Source organism: Malaya genurostris, chromosome 3 (genome assembly GCF_030247185.1).
Source record: "Malaya genurostris strain Urasoe2022 chromosome 3, Malgen_1.1, whole genome shotgun sequence".
Taxonomy (NCBI): domain Eukaryota; kingdom Metazoa; phylum Arthropoda; class Insecta; order Diptera; family Culicidae; genus Malaya; species Malaya genurostris.
Window position 1 is genome coordinate 262,171,324 of NC_080572.1, and position 24,591 is coordinate 262,195,914.

General features: G+C 37.6%; 1 protein-coding gene across 26 annotated transcripts in view; it reads left to right on the plus strand.

The window, feature by feature from the left end:
- LOC131438950 (potassium voltage-gated channel subfamily KQT member 1) overlaps nt 1–24,591 on the plus strand; it is an 892,435-nt gene that overhangs the window by 575,566 nt on the left and 292,278 nt on the right. For all 26 annotated transcript variants that reach the window (XR_009231015.1, XM_058609372.1, XM_058609379.1 and 23 more), the window contains one exon: nt 5,060–5,248. Coding sequence is in view for 25 of the 26 variants with exons in the window: in XM_058609372.1 (XP_058465355.1) it covers nt 5,060–5,248 (189 nt within the window). In the remaining variant the exon portion in view is untranslated. The remainder of the gene's footprint in view (nt 1–5,059; nt 5,249–24,591) is intronic.

Consider the following 24,591-nt stretch of genomic DNA (forward strand, 5'->3'; position numbering starts at 1 on the left):
ATCAACTTGTGTTGCCAGTTTCAATAGTTTTTCAGGCAATTCCGAGAGAAATTAACTAGCAAATATAAAGAGGTTACTTATGAAAAAAAAATCTTGAAACTGACATTTTTACACTAAGCACCCAACTTCCGGAAGCAGGGGTTTAAGCCGAAAGAAAATTGGAATATTCTTATGGTGCCATCTTTGAGAAAAGTGAGTGACATTATTTCACATTTTTAGTGCATATCTATATATATATATATATATATATATATATATATATATATATATATATATATATATATATATATATATATATATATATATATATATATATATATATATATATATATATATATATATATATATATATATATATATATATATATATATATATATATATATATATATATATATATATATATATATATATATATCTATATATATAAAAAAAATGCAGAGATCATTCTTTGTAATCGCATCACGTAAGAACGGATGGACGGATTGAGATGCTTTTTTTTTTGTTTGATCAGTTTTTACCCCCACCGGGTTCGTACATCTAAAAAATTAGGGAAACTTACCGGAAAAGTGGGAAAAACCAATAAAGTTATTTTGTATGGACAATGGAATTTTCCACTGAAAAAGTCGCCAATGATTGCTAGATGATCGATAGGTGTTTGGCGCGTAACGAGCTGCATAAGTGTTTGGCCGTCGAAGAAGGGAATACTAGATCGCTGAAAGAATCTTTTGGCGCGCAACGTGAATTGTGTGAATTCATGTGGATTGAAAACCATTAGTTGTGAGATTTTATGCATTGACTCGAACGATAAGCTGCATACTGGTACAATCACTCCTCATCTTCACTCCTCTATAACAGAAGAACTGCACATTATTTTCATATAAAACTTTCTGATATAGATTCTCAGTGCCGAACTCCACCATTCACTAATTGTAGGTGGGGTACTAAACAAAATTATGTGGTGTTGACTAATGAGATGACTATTGATAAAACTATTAAACAAATGCAGTGTTCATGTAAAAGTTAATGGATACAATATTTAAAAGAATGGTAACTTGAACTTTCGATTGTCCAAGAATTACTCATTTTATCATTCGATTTTTTAACAATATCAAACTAACCATAGTACTCAAGGAGGAGTAAAGATTTGAAGATAAAGTGCGACGTAACAAGGTCCATTTAAGTAATAAGAAGATTTCTCGCAACTAAACTTTTACCGTCTACCAGAGGAGTCGAACTTAGCGATGCGAAACATCCGAGTCTCTGATATGTTAAAAATTTACTAAATAGTTACTGACTGACCAGAAGTCATACATTAAAAGTAAAAATAAAGTTTTATCGCTAAATTGTTAATGGAAATTTTTTCCTGTGATTGTCACACTACGAACATTCATCAAACACGATTAAATAATATCACCAGACTAGCGAGAAGTGACGAAAAACAAGTCGCGAGGGCAGCTTTTGTAAATTTGTTCTAATCAATTTAAAGTAGTCATCTCAGTTATTTTTGCTTCACTTTTTATTCCATATGTCGAAACCATAGTCTGAGAGAGATCAACAATCGCTATTCGATGCACTGACTCAAAAGATGATCCGCGGTGCATTCGCTTTATTTTGCGTAACAAAAGCTTTTAACATATTCACAATTTTTGTATGAATTCATCGCAGCCAAGTAATCAGTAAAATAATGGAAAGATACATTAACAGCATAACGTTTGACAATTCTACTGTCCGAAAACATAAATTAAAAAAAAACGGGCGAGACAAAGTTCGATGGGTCAGCTAGTATATATATATAAAAATGCAGAGATCATTCTTTGTAATCGCATCACGTAAGAACGGATGGATGGATTTACATGATTCTTTTTTTGCTGGATCAGTTTTTACCCCCACCGGGTTCGTACATCAAAAAAAATTAGGAAAACTTGCCGGAAAAGAGGGAAAAATTCATAAAGTTGTTTTGTATGGACAATGGAATTTTCCACTGAAAAAGTCGCCAATGATTGCTAGATCTACGATTGATGTTTGGCGCGCAAGAAGATGCTCAGTATTTAGCCGTTGAAGGAAAGAATACTAGATCGTTGGAAAATTATTTGGCGCGCTACGAGTAGTTTTGGGTGGAGATTTTACATGCATGTGATTCGTTATTTTGAAACACGTGCTGAATAGGGTATCACAATCATTGCTTGCCAAATGACTGGTGGAACGCATTTGACTGTTCTTGATATATCGTAAGCAGGATCAAAAGTTCTGACATCGTTTACCAGTGGATGCATTGTGTACAATGTGATCAGTTGGATAAATAATGTTGACTATTGTGAGTTGAACATATCAACATATAGAACGATTTTTTAACGAATTAATGACAGGATTCTGCTACTGAAATAATGAGGTCAAATAAAGAGATTTTTCTTTCATTTAGCATGCTGAAGTTCTTTCAGCTGCTTCGAGTAAATTTTTAAGGGTGGATTACAGGATGCTTAGGCTGCTTATGACATCATGACATTTGTAAGCTGCTTAAGCCAAATCATTCCACGTTTCGAACTTTGTATTACTTGACCAATTACCAAATGCAAAACGTGAATACTATATCTGGATGATAAATCGTGGCATACAAAAACCATTACTACTACTGTTTTATGCAATGGCTTGAACGATAAGAAGAATACTGGTATAATCACTCCTCATATTCACTCCGCTGGAACAGAAAAATTGCACATTTTTTTATATAATTCTTTCTGATATTGACTCTCAAGACCGAACTCAACGCCATTCGTTAATTGTAGATCGAGTACTAATCAAAATGATGAGGTAACTCAACTAATGAGACGACTATTGATACAATTATTTAACGAATGCAGTGTTCATGTCGGAGGTTATGGGTGCAATATTTAATAAAATGATAATTTGAGCTTTCGAATGTTCAATAATTTCTTATTTCATCGCTAAATTGTTAATCGGAAATTGATACTGTGATTGTCATGCTACGAACATTCATCAAACAAGATTAAGTAATATCATCAGACTAGCGGTGAAGCAGCTAATGGACAACCGCTCAAAACAGGTTTATTCCTTCCGATAATCCATTATTATTTACCATACATTTTAATTTTTCTAACGTCTTCAGTCTACAATTAAGCCTTACAATGATAAACAACAAGTCGCTTTTGGAAATTTGCGGAATCAATTTCAAGTATTCATCTTGGTCATCTCTGCTCCACCGTTCATCTCATATGTCGAAACAATTAGTTTAAGGTTCTACAAAAAATCTCTGGGAAACAGTCATTGTTGAAAAACGTAATGGCAGTGTTCTCTACTATTTCTTGATGAATCGAAGAAAACATCAGTTTATTCAGAAAAAATGTGCCAAACAACTACTTTTGCGTTTTGCAACAATGGCTGTTTTCCTGAAATGATAAATTGCCCCATAAGAGAGATCTACAATCTCTGTTCAGTGCACTAAATCAAAGGATAAGATGGCGATCGGTGCATTTACTTAATTTTTCCGCAACAAAATCTTTCAACAAGTTCACAATAATTTTGTATGATATTTCTTTTCTGGGCCGAAGTTAATGTGTTGGATACGAATTCGTCGTAATTCGTTTATTTTAGGCTAAATAATCAGTGAAATAATGGAAAGAAGAATTACCGTTTGAAAATAATGCTGCCAGGAAAGATAAATTTAAAAAATTATTTCAAGCGAGACGAAGTTCGACGGGTCAGCTAGTCACCTTATAATTCCGGAACCGGAGGTCGGATTCAATTGAAATTCAAGAACTTTGTATGGGACCGTAAAGCCTTTCAATTGAATTTGAGTTTGTGAAAATCGATTTCGCCATCTCCTGGGAAAGTGAGTGACATTATTTTCACAATTTTGTTGCCATATGACCCTGAAATTCCGGAAGCGAAAGTCGGATTCAAATGATATTCAGGAACTTTGTATGAGACCATAAGCTTTTTAATCTGAATCTGCGTTTGTGAAAATCGGTTCTACCTTCTCCGAGAAAATTGAGTGACAATTTTTGTCACACACACACACACACATACGCACAAAGACATTTGCTCAACTCGTCGAGCTGAGTCGAATGGTATATGATATTCGGGCCTCCGGGCATCGGTTCAAAAGTCAGTTTTTACAGTGATTGTATAACCTTCCTATATGCGAATGGGAAAACATTAAAATTGTTCACACTTGTAATCATTCACATACCACCATACCACAAAAAAAAACGTTTTCAAAATAGCTCAAGAGTAAAAATAAATCATAAGGAATCAAGTTACCTCGTGGATAAATTTAATTTTGTCTGATTTTCGATTAAATAACAAAACAGAATAAACTCTGGGGACATGCAAAATCTATTCACGATTCAATCTCACTTTCGACTTTTGTTTTTATGCAAAAAAAAATTCTCTCGCACAAGAAGTATTAAGGATAACATCAAACAAACAAAAAAGCATCACGTTTCCTCACTTTCTCCGGGGCGACGGGCGAGCCACAGTACGTAGGTAAATAAACTTCAAACCAACTTCGTTCGGAAGATGACGAAGCAACAGTTGCTACTCCAGTCATTTTTCCCAAGCAAGTTCATTTTACTCGGAATGCCGAGATCACATCACCAGTGAAAAGGTGGCTGAAGCGATGTTCGTAGCACCCGCGCAGGGAAGCAAGCAACTTTTAAGTAAAACAATGTCAGTCAGCTCATAAAACCGTAGCCGGAGTGTCGGTGTCTTTTTCAGGAAATCTTAACGAGAAAAGTTTCCATTTTCTAAAAAGCACGGGTCCAGCAGAGCATATACTCGGCAGTCGGGTTTAACGTTTATTCGACTGAAATTGGCTACAGGAATTTTGCTTATATAAATCTTGCCTTTGTGTACAGCCCCAGTGATTTGAAACAACTAGACGTTTGGATACCGTTTCGATTGCATCAAATACCCCCGAAAAAACCATAATATCTTGCTGAACACGAATAACCCAATCATCATAATCAGTTATCATAAAAAAAAGAAAATAAATTTATCACCCAACCTAATTGAATGCATCTTCTTTCTGTTTCATTTCAGTGCGTGCAAACTATCGGACAAAAATAGGGCCGACCGGCTTGCCCGTCCACGAATGTCACTGCTCGGGAAGCCGCTCAACTATAACCGTGGCTCACGACGTGATGCCCGTTATAGGCGGCTGCAGAGCAGGGTCTACAACTTTTTGGAACGGCCGCGGGGCATCAAAGCGATTCTCTACCATGTCCTTGTGTAAGTATGCTGCCACATATCGCTGTCGTCTACGTTCAACTGGTTAGCCGCCTGTATATTCTGTACATATTCAATTTGGCCCAATCTCCTTCGGGGTTAATGTGAGAAAACTTTCTCATTGCCCGTTGGGATGTGCTCGGATGATGAAATGTCGGAATCTGGGGAGATTTTAGTCGGAGCGGTGGGATTTGGTTTATTTGTTTCGTATAACGCGGCTTCCCTTCTACCTTTTCAATCATAAATCACACAAACTGTCTGCCAACAGGAATAATGGATTGATGGTGGCAGCAGTTGTCAGCATACTTCACATTGCTTCTCACCGGCAAAGTTCAGTTTATCGCCTTACCAGCGAGTAACAATTCATGAACGTTAAACAAATTGCTCCCATCAAAGTTGTTCAGCCAGTTCAGTTTATTGTAGCGTGAACCGAGTGTGGTGCTTTCTTGGGTGCACAAAAAAAAAGAATGATAAAACTTGCTCGTCCTCATTAGTGCCGACTGACATAGTTTCCATACCATCAACACCTTGCTGACCGTAAAAGTAAGTACCGAGTCTGTTCCGTTGCCTGTCACCATAACAAAGTCATCTGATACCAGCAACTGCCAACTGCCGACATGAATCAATTAAACTCGTAACGGGTGCTAAACTTCTAATTAAATTTTCATCACAACACAATGACTCTCCCGCACTCGCCTACCGTATTTGCCTGTGCGTCAGTTCAATTTGCGGACGACGACGACTAAAACGACGATGCCGTGGTCACTCGGCCGCTTTGAGAACCTTTTTCCGCGCTATTAGTTGTCCGGTCATGCCAAACAAGCATGGTTTTCGCGGCATTTTCTTCGCCAGCTCGGCTACTCCCCCCACACCCATCCGCAGTTAGCTGCTAGTCGCAGTTCGGTTTGTCATCATTAGCCCTCATTGAAGCGCGAATTTGTCGGCCGAAACACTTTGCTGTTGTCATCTAATTTGACCGGAAATTTATTTTTTGCGTGACTTACCAACAGCAACACTGCCGAAACGGAAGCCTGCGGTAATAATCGGAAAAACTTTTACCAATTTGTTTGGTTTGTTAGAAAGAGAAAATTACTGTGAACACAGCCAGTTTGATAATATAATCAAAATTTTGAATCTGTACTTGGATTCCATTTATTCTTGTTTATTCTTGATAACAATCTAAAAATTGTTCGTAATCAGTTAGCTTTGTTTCTGAATTAGAGAAACCAAACAATCAGACTAAGGTTGCTGTCAGAGTGTTACGCTTTCACTCTGACAGCAACCTAAGGGTGAAGCCATAGAGAAAGCGACAAGTGACGCGAAGCGAAGCGATGCAAAACTTGACAGATCGCACGGAGTCACACGGCAGCTCCGTCCACTCAAGTTCAGCAGAAAAATGACAAGTATGTCAGAGTGAGTGCGATGCGATCGCTCAGTAGTCGCTTCGCAACGAACCGAGTTCACTCTGACATACTTGTCATTTTACGCCTGGACCTGAGTGGACGGAGCTTTGCCGCGCGACTCCGTGCGATCTGTCAAGTTTCGCATCGCTTCGCTTCGCGTACCGTGTCGCTTTCTCTCTGACTTCACCCTTAGGAAAGTTAACGATCGAAAGTAAAGCAACTTTAAAAAATATTGTACTTGAATTCTATCACTTGTTGAACCTTCAATAACCGAGGAAGGACATAATTCGAAACATGCCGCCTGGATTCTACTTGATCAGTATAAGGTCGTTTAACCTTTGCTAAATGCTGATGTACAACTGTAGAGAAATGTTTAATGACAATAAAACGAGACTGATTTATTCTGATCAGTTGTAGCACGCTTGACACTCTAAGTCGCGATTCGCATTTAGTTTCTAGTTTAGTTTATTTGGCTGCTCGGCCATCCATGGAAGTTGACCATCAATGTCAACTACTCTCTCTGAGCAGCCTAGATAGCCGTGTAGTGTCGGTAGCGGTTTCCCAACTGGCTAAGAATAATGCTACGGTCCACCTGTACCGTTGGTATAAGTCCACCAAACAGGTAAGCCGTGTGGCATCCGGTGAAATTATTTACTACCAAGAATTGATCCACTGTTGTAGAAGGCCACAAAAATAGGAACTCCTAAGTCAAAGTGTATTTCCGTGCCGATGACTGAATGGCTGCAGGAGGTTAAACAATGCAGTCGTGAACGGAATATCTTGGGGTTTTCCCTTACTGTGTTAAGCGAAGCTCTGGCACAGTGGACGACTCCTTTCTTCGCAACTCGTGGGATTCAAATGATTAAAACATTTAAAGAAATCCTTACATGGTTCGCTATAGGCGATTATAAGCCAATATATTTGGATTCTTCTAGTTCTAGGTATAAGTCCACCAAACAGGTAAGCCGTGTGGCATCCGGTGAAATTATTTACTACCAAGAATTGATCCACTGTTGTAGAAGGCCACAAAAATAGGAACTCCTAAGTCAAAGTGTATTTCCGTGCCGATGACTGAATGGCTGCAGGAGGTTAAACAATGCAGTCGTGAACGGAATATCTTGGGGTTTTCCCTTACTGTGTTAAGCGAAGCTCTGGCACAGTGGACGACTCCTTTCTTCGCAACTCGTGGGATTCAAATGATTAAAACATTTAAAGAAATCCTTACATGGTTCGCTATAGGCGATTATAAGCCAATATATTTGGATTCTTCTAGTTCTAGGTATAAGTCCACCAAACAGGTAAGCCGTGTGGCATCCGGTGAAATTATTTACTACCAAGAATTGATCCACTGTTGTAGAAGGCCACAAAAATAGGAACTCCTAAGTCAAAGTGTATTTCCGTGCCGATGACTGAATGGCTGCAGGAGGTTAAACAATGCAGTCGTGAACGGAATATCTTGGGGTTTTCCCTTACTGTGTTAAGCGAAGCTCTGGCACAGTGGACGACTCCTTTCTTCGCAACTCGTGGGATTCAAATGATTAAAACATTTAAAGAAATCCTTACATGGTTCGCTATAGGCGATTATAAGCCAATATATTTGGATTCTTCTAGTTGTTGTACGATAAGTGCTGGAGATGGAGTGTTTGATAATGATTAGAGTAGCACAAATCAATCTCCAGCATAAACGTACAGCAACTATCAGGTGTACAACTTTGCTTCCGCCGTTTTCCGATAGGTAGCTGTACCGGCTGAGGCTGGTCAAAATACATACATGATAATGCCTTTAAAGTGAGTGTGTACAGTGCCTAACAAATTGTCATCGCCGTTTCAGTGACAGTTGTTCTTGTTTTCGTATTATTCACGCTCGAAAATGTCTGTTTATGAGCCCAATTCTCGCCATTTGCGAAAAGTTTTACTTTTCTATTACAATTCGAAAAAAATGCAGCTGAAGCGCATCGAATGCTCTCAGAAACTTACGGTGATGCTACTCTGAGTAAAAGAATGTATCGGGAGGGGTTTCGATGTTTTAAAAATGGTGATTTCAATGTCGAAGACAAACATGGTGGTGAAAGAGAAAAAAACCTTCAAAGATGAACAACTAGAAGCATTGCTTGATGAAGATTCGTGCCAAACCCAAGCAGAGCTTGCCGAATCGTTGAGAGTGAGTCAGGAAGCCATTTCAAAACGTCTCAAGGCCCTGGGCATGATTCAGAAAGAAGGAAACTGGGTGCCGTACGAGTTGAAACCGAGGGACATCGAGCGCCGTCTGTTTGTATGTGAGCAACTGCTTCAAAGACAAAATCGTAAGGGGTTTTTACATCGAATCGTAACCGGTGATGAAAAGTGGGTCGATACGATAATCCTGAACGCAGAAAATCATGGGGAAAGTCCGGGCATGCTACTTCGTCGAAGGCAAAACCGGATATTCATGGCGCCAAGGTTATGATTTGTATTTGGTGGGATCAGCTCGGTGTGATTTACTACGAGCTCTTAAAACCGGGTGAAACCATCAGAGGAGATCGCTACCGAACGCAACTGATGCGCCTTAGTCGCGCGTTAAAAGAAAAGCGGTCACAATATCAAGAGCGACATGACAAAGTCATCCTCCAACACGACAATGCTCGGCCTCACGTTGCGAAAGTGGTCAAAAAGTACCTGGAAACGCTGAAATGGGAAGTTTTGCCCCACCCGCCGTATTTCCCAGATGTCGCCTCTTCTGACTTCCACCTATTCCGTTCGATGGCACACGGCCTGGTAGATCAACATTTTCAATCCTTCGAAGAGTTAGAAAAATGAATTGCTTCATGGATGGTGTTAAAAGAGGACTCCTTTTTTCGAGCCGGTATCCGAAAATTGCAGGAAAGATGGGAGAAAGTTGTCGCTAGCGACGCACAATACTTTGAATAATGCATCTATAAGCACTTTTTCGCAATAAAGCTTTAAATTTTGGATAAAACGGCAGAAGCAAAGTTGTACACCTGATATGAATCTATCCAGACTTCTGCAAGAAGGTAAAGCTTCTATAGCTTCGGTTCAAGAACCATATTTCCAAACTTCTACGTTGGAAAATTGTTAAGCCCAGTCTTTGTTGCCTTCAACAAGAACGGTATGACTAATCCACGTAAAATGCCACGAGCATGCATACTTGCTAATAGTGCATTCGATGTTCCACTCATATCGGAGCTCACAACTCGGAATATTTGTGCTGTCACAGTTGGTATGACTATTGATGGCATAGACAGGAAATATATCTATTGTTCGGCATATTTGCCGCATAACCACCCTTCGCCAAGCGACGACTTCAAAAAGGTTGTATCATACTGCTGCAAAAGTGATTTACCGCTTATAATCGGTAGTCAACGAGGCTAGCAGATTAAATAAGTTACTTTCGAAGACTAAAGACTTTAATGTCAGTTTCTTAAGAACTTCAGATGGTGAACACTTGTCTGATTAAGGTGATGTACTTCACTATCTTTTTAACACTCACATTCCAGGATATATGGATCCATCATCGACAGCTCTTCCCGAGACTTTTTCAGGTAGTTACGATTCTTGGGCCCTTGCTCGAATCGTTGTGACGATTGAATCGGTCAAATGGGCAGTTGAGAGTTTTGCTCCGTACAAGTCTCCTGGAAAGGTTGGAGTTTTCCCAGTGTTACTGCAGAAAAGGTATGAACGTTTCAACATGTTTTGAAGAAAATACTTACTTTTAGTCTTGCGACAGGATATATTCCATGAGCTTGGCAGGAAATAATTGTCAAATTTATTCCCAAAAGCAGTCGCGACACTAATGAGGAAGCGAAGAGTTTCAGGCCTATCAGTCTTAGCTCATTTCTTCTTGAAACAGTGGAACGCATAGTCGATCACTATATCAGGAATGTTAGTCTGGCCGTGCTTCCGCTACATGGAATGCAACATGCTTACCAGCATGGAAAGTCCACTACAACCCTGTTACATGATGTTGTGTACAACATTGAAAAAGCTTTCTCACTAAAGCAATCTTGCTTGGGAGTTTTCCTAGATATTGAAGGTGCCTTTGACAACGTGTCTTTCAAATTAATTCTGGGAGCAGCCCGTGGTCATGGCATACCTTCAAGTATCACAAATTGAATACACGCAATGCTTAGCAATCGACTTCCTTGTTCATCGCTTCGGCAAGCAGGGATTAGAAAGCTGAGTGTCTGTGGGTGTCCTCAAGGTGGTGTACTATCCCCACTTTTATGGAACCTAGTCGCTGATGGTTTGTTAAGGAAACTTAATAACATTAGATTTTCGATTTATGGTTTTGCCGACGATTATCATATATTGATGACCGGTATAAGCATTAACACTCTCTTTGATTTAATGCAGCAAGCCCTGTGATCTGTTGAACAATGGTGTTGTCAGGTTGGATTATCTGTAAATCCGGGCAAAACATCAATGGTGCTTTCCACTCGTCGTAGGATAATCACAGGAGCTCGTCCGTTACAGTTCCTCGGTTCAGAGGTCACTGTGGTTGATCAAGTTAAATACGTCGGAGTTATTCTTGATTCAAAACTGAATTGGTCTGCTCACATTGACTTCAGGATTAAAAGAGCTTGCATGGCTTTCGGCCAATGCAGACGAGCTTTTGGAAAATCATGGGGACTCAAACCCAGATACATTCATTGGATCTACAAAACTATTGTTAGACCAATTTTAGCATATGGATGTCTTGTATGAAGGCAGAAAAGAGAAGTCGCGACAGTTCAGTCAAAGCTAAATCATCTCCAAAGGATGGTCCTAATGGCGATGACAGGAGCATTCACGATAATTCCTACTGCTGCTCTAGAGGCGCTACTGTGCATTAAACCACTACATGTGTTCCTAAAACAAGAAGCATTATCTTGTGCATACCGTCTTTAGGTTACAGGGCTTTGGGACAGTAATCCTTTAGATTATGCTACTAGCCACACTCGCTCGTGGTCTCAAATGGTTACCTGGGATGAGTATTTACTCGCTCCTAGTGACCTAACTCTCACAAGCAGTTTTCCTTTCAAAACATTCAATGTGAGCTATCCTCTTCGTGAGGAATGGTTGTCTGGTTGTCTGGAACGACAACTTGATGAACACATAGTTTGTTATACGGACGGTTCTCTGTTGAATGGTCGTGCTGATGCTGGTGTCTACTGTCGTGAAATGAGGCTGGAGCAGTCTCTTTCACTTGGTGGATACTGTACTATGTTCCAAGCAGAAATCTACGCATTTCTGTGTGGAGTACAATCGGCACTTCAGCAGAGGATCTGTGGTAAACGAATTTATTTTTGTTCCGACAGTCAGGCAGCCTTTAAAGCACTCAGTTCGAATGACTCACGGTCGAATCTAGTGATCGCATGTCGAACTCAAATTGAAGACATCTTAGCATCTCAAATGCTGTTTACTTCTTATGGGTACCCGGTCATTCTGGTATTACTGGAAATGAATGGGCTGATGAGTTGGCTAGAGCTGGTGCAACGAATGATTTCGTTGGTCCGGAACCAGCTGGTAACACTTTCAACTAGTTGGATAAAGCACAAGATTCGTTCTTGGACTGCATCCAAACCTGCCAGCTGCTGGCGCAGCTTGCAAAATTGAGCTCAAACAAAAGCATTTTTACCAGATTTAAATCTGAAAACGTCAAAATGTCTACTGCATTTTTCCAAGCATCATTGCAGCTCTGACTGGACATTGCAAACTCAATTATCACATGGCTACTATTCAACGTGCTGAGTATTATTCGTGTGATTTGTGTGAATGCGATTATAGTACTTCATATCATCTGATATGTAACTGTCCCGCATTGACGCAACTACGTATCCGGGTTTTTGGTTCTCCATACATGGTTGAGTCTGTGTATGCGGAGCTAAAATTAGAACATATTCTCTCGTTTCTCACCCAATGTGGTAATCTTGAACATTGATATCTAATAGTCACTTACTGTGTGCACTTAATCTAAGTCGCTTAGTCTAAATCATTAGAAAGAAAAAAATGCAAGGAAAATCTCTTAGTTTGACCTTAGAGCTTCTACAGTACAATCTTTTTATTTATTCATTGAAAAAATTTCTGCTTTGTTAATCTTGCCCCCATGATGACCAATACTATTTATCTGACTCCATTGAACACAATTCATCAACTGGTAAATGATATCAGAACTTTTCCTTAAACAACAATTTTGATACCCAATTAAGCACGTGGTTTGACGTAATGACGAATCACATCATATCAAGTATGCATGTGAAATCTTCACACAAAACAACTCGTAGCGCGCCAAACGATTTATTTCAATGATCCAGGATTCTTTTCTTCGACGGCCAAACACTCGTTGGAACTCGTTGCGCGCCAAACATCAATCGTAGATCTAGCAATCATTGGTGACTTTTTCAGTGGAAAATTCCATTGTCCATACAGAATAACTTTATTGGTTTTTCCCACTTTTCCGGTAAGTTTTCCTACTTTTTTTGATGTACGAACCCGGTGGGGGTAAAAACTGATCAAACAAAAAAAATCATCTCAATCCGTCTATCCGTTCTTACGGTATGCGATTACAAAGAATGATCTCTGCATTTTTATATATATATAGACTAGCTGACCCGTCGAACTTCGTCCCGCCAAAAAAAATTTTTGTTCGAATTTATGTTTTTGGAGAGCAGAGTTGTTAAACGACTAAGTGGTTTACGTCTCTCTCCATTATTTCTCTGATTAATTAATCTACAATCAACGGAACTCGACACACATTCGCTTTAGTTCAAAAACGAAATATCATTAAAAACTAATGTCAATGCAATGGAATCTCTCTCTCTCTAATGGCTTCGACGTAAAGGATAATTTTGTATTGATAAACAACACAATGTTGAAGAGTTTCTCTTCTAGAGTTGTTCATTCGGTGGAGTAGGATATACATATTTAAAATTTGTATTTAGTCCAAGTAACCAATAGTTCGTAAAAAAGATTCGGCTAAATCTGCATACAAAGCATTCTAAACAGTCTGTTTTTTAGGAATTACTCATACTTGAATGTTCACCCGACTAAATAGAACAAACTTTGAAGCAGTTTCTTGTACCGCTTTTAAGCAGCGAGAAAGTTTTCTCGGAATGTGTTCTGTACGTTCAAGTTGCCAAAAAGTGCCACGCGTACTTTAGAGCTCTAGTAAAGTGAATATTTTTCAGGTACTGTGGAATTTTTAATTGCTTGAAGAAACGACGTTTAATTTAAGTTTTAATTTGATACTGAACTTACCAACTTGAACATTCTTCAAAGAATATGAAATTTAAAATGGCAATCTCAATCTATTATGGTAATCATCTTGAACATTTATATCTAACTGCGACTTATTGTGTGCGCTTAGTCTAATCTAAGTCATTAGAAAGCAAAATGCAAGGAAAATCTCTTAGTTTGACCTTAGCGACCTCATTCAAACATTTTATTATTTGTTAAACTCGCGCCCGCGATGACCAATACTATTCATCTGACTCCATTGAACACAATTCATCAACTGGTAAATATCAGAGCTTTTTCTCCTGCCTACAGCGGCTTTTTAAGAACAGTCATATGCATTCCGTCGTTGAATTATTTGGCAATTAATAATTTTGATACAAAATTAAGCACGTGGCTCGGAATGACGAATAACGTGAATCAAGTATGCATGTGAAAATTTCACACAAAACAACTCGTTGCGCGCCAAACATTTTTTTCAACGATCTAGTATTCTTTTCTTCGACGGCCAAGCACTTATGCAACTCGTTGTGCGCCAAACATCAATCGTACATCTAGCAAGCATAGACGACTTTTTCAACGGAAAATTCCATTGTCCATACAAAATAATTTTATTGATTTTTCACACTTTTCCGGGCAGGGGGGAGGTGTTCCGTTGTGTGTTTGATGTACGACGAATATATATATATATATATATATATATAATTATATATATATATATATATATATATTATTTATATATATAGTATATAGTAGTAGTGTATAGTGATATAGTGATAGTATATAGGATATATATATAGTATATATATATATAGACTCTAGTAGTAGATAGTGTAGCTGAGTGAATAGACACGCCTCACGAGCTACACGTCGGACAGTCACGACACACGACACTCTACTACCCGTCTACCACGACACACACACACACACACACACACACAGCACGACACAACTACACACACTACTCACACACCGACACACACACACACGACACAACACACACACACACACACACACACACACACACATCACTACTACACTACACACTCACTATACTACTCACTATATATATATATATATATATATATATATATATATATATATATATATATATATATATATATATATATATATATATATATATATATATATATATATATATATATATATATATATATTTATATATATATATAGATGCATGATTTTACCAATGTAATAAATATGTAGACTATTGAAAACATGACAATATTGCAAGAAAATATTTTTCGCAGATACTATTGATCGGGCTGCTATTTTCAACGATTTTTTTAATTCGCACGAAGTTCAATTTTGAACATTTTTACTGGCAAATAAAATTGAACTTGTCGTACTCAAATTCAATTTTATTCGCCAGTAAATTTTTTTTTGTAATTCATTTATTATGTAGCATTTGTCACATCGTCGACCCTTCTTTTGCACAGAGAACGCGTTCGTACACATTCGAGTGAAAACAAGAATGGCTTGCTCGCATTCGTTAGAAAGTATGTTTTCGTCGAATAGTCGATACGGACGTAAATAAGCATGATGATACAAAATCGACGAAAAAACAAGTCAAATAACAAAAGGTATCAAATATTTTTCATTACAACATAAGTCAGTACCAGAACTGATGATTTAAAGTCGGATTGGCTTTGTTCTTATGCATGTGCAATGTTTGAAAGTGTGATTGATTCGAACGTAAACGGTAGTATGAATTTGGCATACTTTCGAACTTATCGCATACGGCCGTAAACAAGAATGAGGGTGCTTATTAGGGTGGGACAAGGTTGTATGGGAAAAATTATTTTCTCGCTCCACCAAACTTTTCGTGTTCCTTTTGGGTCCCATAAGCACCATGCAATATTTTAGCTCGATGGGAGAAACTATATTTTCGCGCCCGCGGTTCAAAGTTTGTATGGGATTTAGTATGGGAAAACTAACTTTTAACAAAATAATCATCTGGAGGTCACCCTATATACTCAAAAAATCAGCGGGCATGTAATTTTTGTAGGAAATTTAATGAGGAAGAAAACCTTCGAAGACTGTAACATAATCCGACATCTGTAAAAAATGTTATTAAAGAAAAACCGACACAAGGTCCGAACGATGGCTCATTCCTTAATGTATCTAGCACCACTGCTGCTAGTGGTGGTAATATGAGTTTGCTTTCTTTTATTATGCTACAACGGTTGATCTGAGTTGTTTGATGTCTTCACAATAGTTGCTCGGTGTAGTTTGAAGATTTTTTTAAACTTAAAAACCATGTTACAAAACTCACTGTAAAGACATACAAAAAACTAACTTTTTTATTTAAAGAAATACAATTTTGAAGTCTTCCACAATATTGTAGATAAACTCGAATACTATAACTTTGTTGAAGATATAAACCATCTGTATCATATGGTTTAGAAGATATGGATGATTTCATTTAATACTATGAAAAAAACATTGATTCCAAGTTTTTCTTTTTCTTATTTTTGTATCGTTCATATCTTCTAAACCTTATGAGACAGATGGTTTATATCTTCAACAAAGTTATAGTATTCGAGTTTATCTACAATATTGTGGAAGACTTCAAAATTGTATTTCTTTAAATAAAAAAGTTAGTTTTTTGTATGTCTTTACAGTGAGTTTTGTAACATGGTTTTTAAGTTTAAAAAAATCTTCAAACTACACCGAGCAACTATTGTGAAGACATCAAACAACTCAGATCAACCGTTGTAGCATAATAAAAGAAAGCAAACTCATATTACCACCACTAGCAGCAGTGGTGCTAGATACATTAAGGAATGAGCCATCGTTCGGACCTTGTGTCGGTTTTTCTTTAATAACATTTTTTACAGATGTCGGATTATGTTACAGTCTTCGAAGGTTTTCTTCCTCATTAAATTTCCTACAAAAATTACATGCCCGCTGATTTTTTGGGTATATAGGGTGACCTCCAGATGATTATTTTGTTAAAAGTTAGTTTTCCCATACTAAATCCCATACAAACTTTGAACCGCGGGCGCGAAAATATAGTTTCTCCCATCGAGCTAAAATATTGCATGGTGCTTATGGGACCCAAAAGGAACACGAAAAGTTTAGTGGAGCTGAAATCAATATTTTGTCCCACCCTAGTGCTTATCCTTTTATAAAAACTAACCCTACTAACCTTTCAATGTCACAATGGAACCAGATATTATTCGTTATTTGACGGCACTTCCAAGAAGAAACAGCAGCATTCAATGAATGTACAGAGAATGAACAATAATAATTGATTCGAACATGTTGCTCTTACACACTTCTAACTTTTGCCAAGTTGCCATTATTTGAACGACAAAGCTGTCCAACATGTACGTTTTTTCCCATGAAATAAATGTGTATATGGGAACACATAAACAGCAATCCCGTCGGAAGAAAGTGCCGGCGCTATTGTGTGAGCTTGTCATGAAATAGTATCTTTATTATCATACGAATGCTTTGTCGGGCGGAGGATCTTCGTACGATGCAACCGAATGGTGCCGGGGAAAACAAAATGCTTCCAGCGTATGGACGAACTTTTTTTTGTTTGTAAGTGTTATATGTTTCATTGGGCGGATCATTCCTACTTTCTCCGTTCATCCCCGTGTACGGGGGGGAGAAGAAGAGGCTAAAATGTTCATCACAATAAACTTGTCTAAGGTTTGCCAGGGCGTAACATTGAAGTTGAATCTTTTCGGTGTAGTCACTTAGCGTGTAAATTGAACAGATGCCCATCGAAATGGCGTGTTACATATATGTCTACTTCGGAAGTTTGCACTCGAGTGGCTGCCAATAGAAGCTCCTGCTTACGTCTGCCGAGTTCTTAATAAAGTTGCAAAATGAAACTTCGGTAGGTGAAAAAGTTCAATATCTATCCAATGAAAAATGCAATGCAGTACTAAACATGCATAAAATATGCAGGCAGAATTATTATTTATTGATAAATACTATAATATACACGGAAAGACCGAAATTAGCATTTTGGCGAAAAAATTAGTTGATTTTCTGATTTTAGTTAGTTATTTTTTGAGACAACTAAAAAAGTCTTACTTTTGCTAATTTAGATTTTTTAATTCTAATTTTCTTAATAATAATAAAATATTTGTTGAAATGGCTATTTTTTTATTTGAATTCACCAATTAAACGTGCTGTCATTTCTTAGCTAAGGCACGCTTCATATCAATTCAACTAATTTTTTAGTTGAATTAGAGAAATAAAACGTTGTTTTCAACCAACATAAATGGTTGAATTGGTTTCTGCAATTAGCAGCTATATGGCGCTCGTTAACACCGTAATGACTACTAGCCACTAGATGGCACACTACTACCGAAAAAATTTCAGTCGCGGTTATCTTTTCTATATTTGCAGGTATAAATACGATGTTGTATTGAAAAAAAAACATAAGCGAAACATAAACTTCTTTTTGAAAATTTTACTTCTAAATCGCTGTTTTCTTCATTCGACTTCGCGAAATCGACTCTCTCACTGAAAACTTTGAGCACTCGGAAAACAAAAACCGAATACAAATAGTACACCGGACGGCGTAGCCCGGAATGAGAAGATACAAAAAACATCATTTGACGTGTACAATTAGAGTGCAACATTCGAAACTCACTTCACTGTTTCGCGTAAAAACATTGTTACCCACAATCGCTTTAACTGCGCACAAATTCTGAATAAATACACTTTCCACTAACAGTTTACGTCATTTTTACATATCGGTTTAGAAAATTATATAGGGATATATCGTAACACATGCGAAAAACATCTAAACAATTTGCGAGCAGTTTCAACAAGACTGTCCCTTTTAGCTTTTTAATGGATTGTTTTGCTTTGACACTGCTGTCCTTCAGTAATGACGGTGATAGATAAATAGAATCAAAGTTTCTGATTTTAATAACGAAATTAGTTGTCAATGAGAATTTCGTGTTGGATTGAAATATTGCTGGTTTGTGTCCAGAATATTCGCCAACTAAACACTTTCTCTAAAAATAAGAGTTTTTTTCAGCACAGTTAATTCTAAATTTTAACTAATTTTATAGTCATTTTGGAAATTTTGTTGTTAAAATCAACTAATTCGAAAACAGTAATACGAATTAGGCGCAGAGCTAATTTCGGTCGTTCCGTGTAGCACTATGGTATCGCCTTTAAATTGAAATCAATTCTAAACAACAGAGCTATTGAAAATCATAATAATTCCGGCAAAGTTTCACTCAGCAAACACATCTCCGTTGGTGTCTAAATCAGTGGCAAAGAAGCCCTCTTCTGGCAGTGACAGATTGCATCGAATTTGCATCTATTTATCATGTTGTTTATAGAGGCTCGGACGTCCGCACGTACTACCAAAGTCCTGAATCCACCTTCCAGCACTTTTGCTGAAGTTTACATCGTCCTTCTGATGGAAGGATGGAGGCAATAAATAACTGTAAGCATATTGCAAAGAGCAGACGGCGTATTGAGGGCGTAAACCGTAAAGAGTTCAATTTCCGATCGATGGAATAGCGAAAGAACCTGGTGTGTAATCTGTTGACATAACTGCTTGAACCATCATCCGTCATGATTCCCTACTGATGGCTATCCGTCTTGTTAATTGATATGCATTGCACGGCTTTCGGATGTAAACAGCTGACGTAATAGAACCGCAGTCACGTCATTTCGGTTAACCTGCTTAACTTTGATTAGATTGACGCCTTCATTCGAGCGCTTCCTACAGAGACACGAAACGAAACATCTGTCGAAGTACATTCACTCAAGTGAAATACCACCGGAAATTGCCCCTGGATGGATAATTTGGTTAAAGCAAACTACCGGCTAGTGTGGACACACCGGAATCATTCCTTTAATTCGATTTCCGCTGCTACTGGCTGACTGATGGAGAAAGGAAGTACTCTCGAACATGCTAAGCTGTGCAAGCAGAATCGATTGTGATTTGTCATATCCTCGACCACTTGTGGACACTGATCCGGACCTACTGCTTCGCTTCCCTATCCAGCAATCAGTCAATCAACACAGGAAGTTGTTCTCACTAAATGACCACAAGGGAAATGACCGAAAATTGCCCTGGTCTGCAGACCCACTCAAGAGACACACCACAACACTTGCGAAGATGTCTTCTGGTCTTTTGCTACGTAGAAAAAAAGATATGGTGTCCCTCTTTTCATCTTCACAACCGAACCAAGTGGGTATCCGTACGGACGACGGTAATCTCCTCCCTCAGCAACCAGTCGGCGAGTGAATGCTTTTCTCTAGTGCTGAGTTGGCAAGAAGCGACTAGCTCGTTTATTTTGTGTTAAAGCATAAATCATACAACCATTTTGAGCACCTGCTACAGCTACAAAGTCTATGCCGGTCAGTAGTAGGGTGCGATCTTTCCCCTAGTAGAAAAGTGTTAGGCTGACACAGGCTGAAGAAGAAGAAGGATAAATGTGATTATGACTTCATATGCTGGGCCGCAGATGATCTATCGATGCTAGATTTATGGACTGCTTTATGTGCTGTCATCCGGTTATAATTGCCTTAAACGAATACGAAAATTGAACAATCATGACAACTGACATTTCTTTATGAATTGAACTACTTACATTATCAAAAAAGGCATAGATCTAGTCAGCCATCTCAACGCACAGTGGGCAAAAATCATCAGAACCTTTTTCACTAACATTTTTAGAGAATCTATTTAATATGCGGATATACGTTGAAATACACAGTAAAAGTAGTTTCTCCCAGTGTTCTTAAAACTCATCATAAAGTTCAAAAAACTAGTCGATAGAAAATCAAAGTCGACAATCCAAAATATACCGCACTCAAATGAATCGATTACTTCAAATTCGAGTGAAAAAACTTTTCAAATCTTGAATTTGAATTTTCTCATGTTGCAGCCTCAGAAGAATCGATAACAACTTAATAGAACAATAACCATTGGTTCGGTAATCCGTTCTACTCTAATTTTTTACCTATTGTATATAACACATGGAACAATAAGTCCCGAGACTAAAGCAGAGATGGCGCTCGTAGTAAACCAGTAACCACGTCTTTCTAGAGTACTAACTTTTGCTTGAAACGGGTCAAAATTTTAAGTCGATCCGACCAGAAACAGCTGAGTTATCGAGGTTGGAGTAAAGTCGTTTTGTAGTTTGTTTAAAAAATGAAAAAAAACGAGTTTCGTGTTTTGATAAAACATTGTTTTTTAATGGGTAAAAACACCGTGCAAGCGAAACAATGGATTGAAAAATGTTATCCGGACTCTTGTCCATCAAAAGCAACGATTTGTCGGTGGTTCGCCGAGTTCAAACGTGGTCGTACCGACACAAATGACGCGGAACGCTCGGGTAGACCTGTGGAAGCCGTTACACCGGAAAATGTGAGTGAAGTGACAAAAACTATTATGAAAGATCGTAAAGTGAAGCTCCGTGAGATTGCTGAGATGACACAGATATCATATGGAAGTGTATTTACTATCCTTCATGAAAAATTGAGCATGAAAAAGGTATTTTCCAAGTGGGTGCCGCGATTGCTTTCGATGGAACAAAAACAAGTCGATGAAAACAATGGCGAAATTGAACGAATTGGGCTTTGATCTGCTTCCCCACTCCCCATACTCGCCAGATTTAGCCCCCAGTGACTACTGGCTCTTTGCTGATCTTAAAAAAATGCTCCAGGGAAAAAGATTTGGCTCAAATGAGGAGGTCATCGCTGAATCTGAAGCTTATTTTGAAGCGAAAGATAAATTTTTTTATAAACATGGTATTGAAAAATTGGAAAAACGTTGGAACCATTTTATCACCCTAAAATGTGATTATGTTGATGAATAAAAAAAAATTTGCAAAAAAAATGTTGTTTCCATTGTTAGTCTCGGGACTTATTGATCCATGTGTTAGAAAGGCTACGAAATCACAGCGAAAATCTTAAATTAACTGTGCAGCAGTTCCAGATTCCTGATCAACTCCTGATTCCTGGTCCTAAATTTAATTTCAGAATAAAGTTCCAGAATTCAATTCTTTTTCTAGAATTCAGTTCCAGAAATTCGGGCCTATAGTTCGATTTCAGAATTCAGGTTAAACTACCTTGTTAACAATTCATGTCCGGTTCTAGAATGCATGTCTATCACGGAACGACTGAAATTAGCTCTGCGCCTAATTCGTATTACTGTTTTTGAATTAGTTGATTTTAACAACAAAATTTCCAAAATAACTATAAAATTAGTTAAAATTGAGAATTTACTTTGCTGAAAAAACTCTTATTTTTAGAGAATGTGTTTAGTTGGTGAATATCCTGGACACAAACCAGCAATATTTCAATCCAACACAAAATTCTCATTGACAACAAATTTCGTTATTGAAATCAGAAAATTTGTTTCTATTTATCTATCACCATCATTGCTGATGGACAGTACAAAGAAAACAAAAATGAAATGGATATTATTAACAAGTTTATTAGCCAAAAACTCATGAGAAGTGTCAAAGCAAAACAATCCATTAAAAAGCTAAAAAGGACAGTCTTATTGAAACTGCTTGAAAATTGTTTTGATGTTTTTCGCATGTGTTCGATATATCTTTATTTAAATTTCTAAACCGATATGTAAAAATGTCGTAAACTGTTAGTGGAAATCGTATTTATTCAGAATTTGTGCGCACTTGAAGCGATTGTGCGTAATAATGTTTTTACGCGGAACAGTGAAGTGAATTTCGAATGTTTCACTCTAATTGTGATGAAGTTTTTTTGAATCTTCAAACCTTCCGAGCTGCGCCGTCCGGTGTACTACTTGTATTCGGTTTTTGTTTTGCGAGTGCTCAAAGTTTCCAGTGAGAATGAAGAAAACAGTGATTTAGAAGAAAAAAATTCAAAAAGATGTTTATGTTTTGTTTATGTCTTTTTCTCCAATACAACATCGTATTTATACCTGCCAATATATAAAAGACAACCGCGTCTGAAATTTTTTCGGCAGTAGTGTGTCATCTAGTGGCGAGTAGTAGTGTTACCGTTTCGGTGACAGGGCGCCATATAGCTGCAGATTGCAGAAGCCAATTCAACCATTCATATTGGTTAAAAACAACATTTTATTTCTTTAATTCAACTAAAAAATTAGTTGAATGGAAATGAAATGTGCCTTAGCTAAGAAATGACAGCACGTTTAATTTGTGAATTCAACTAAACAAAATAGTCATTTCAACAAATATTTTATTATTATTAAGGGAATGAGAATAAAAAATCTAAATCAGCAAAAGTAAGACTTTTTTAGTTGTCTCAAAAAATAACTAACTAAAATCAGCAAATCAACTAAATTTTTCGCGAAAATGCTGATTTCGGTCGTTCCGATAGAAACCAGGTCCACAATTCAGTTCTGGAATTGAAAAAAACTATTTTCCGGAATTAAGTTCCAGTTTTCAGTTTCAGAAAGATCCAAAACTCAGTTCCAGAATCTAAGCTCCGAATTCAGTTCTAGAGTCCAGACCCAGATCTCAGTTCCAACTCCAGAGGTCAGTTGCAGAAGTCTTCATTTTCTTTATTCAGTTCTAGAATTCTAGTCCCGAATCCAGGTCCAGAATCATGATCAAGAAATCAATACAATGATTGAATTCAAGAACACAATTCTGGAGCTCAGCTCTTGAATTCAGTTCCAGTATTCAGTTTAAAAATTTAGTTCCATAATCCTGGTCCAAAATTCAGTTCCTGAAACCACGCTCTGAATTCGTTCCAAAATCTTGACCCAGAATACAGTTTTCAGAATTCAGGTCCAGTTCTGGAGTTCGGGTCGAAAATTCAGTTCCAGTACTCAAGTTGAAGATTCATTTATAGATATCAGGTCAAGAATACAAGTCTGAAATTCTGTTCCAGAACCCAGGTTCAGAGTTTAGTTTCAGAAAGATCGAAAACTCAGTTCGAGAATCCAGTTGCAGGATTCAATTACAGAATTCAGGTTCAAAACACAAGTCACGATTTAAGTTGTGGTTGCCATATCAATGCTAGAAATCAGTTGCAGCATCTAATACCAGGGTTCAGGTCCAGTTCCAAATTTTCAATTGCACATCCAGGTCCAAAATTCAGTTCTAGGAAGGTTTAAGTTTTCGGTTTTAACTGGAAGGAAAGTTCCACCGAAGCGAATCAAATGCTTGTGGATGTTTATGGTGATAATGCTCCAACTAATAAACCATGTGAGGAATGGTTTCGGCGTTTCAAAAATGGAGATTTCAGCGTTGAAAACGACCCTCGTTGTGGACAACCAAAAAAATTCCAAAAAAAAAAACAAACAAAATTGGAGGCATTCCTCGATGAAGATCCGAGTCAAACGTAAGAAGTGCTTGCAGAGTCATTGGAAGCGACTTAATAAGCAGTTTCTGTAAAATCCATGGGAATAATTCAAAACCAAGGCCGTTGGGTGCCTTATGGAATGAAACCGAGAGACATTGAAAGGTGATTTTTCGCTTTCGAGCAAATGAATCAAAGTCAAAGAGTTTTTTACATCGAATTGTTATTGGGGATAAAAAAAGGATTTTAATTTTTTTATTGTATTTATTCATTTATTTATTAATTCCAACGTTTTTCCAATATTTCAATACCATGTTTATAAAAAAAATTATCTTTCGCTTCAAAATAAGCTTTAGTTTCAGCGATGATCTTCTCATTTGAGCCAAATCTTTTTCCCTGGAGCATTTTTATGATTAGCAAAGAGCCAGTAGTCACTGGGGGCTACATCTGGCGAGTATGGGGGGGAGC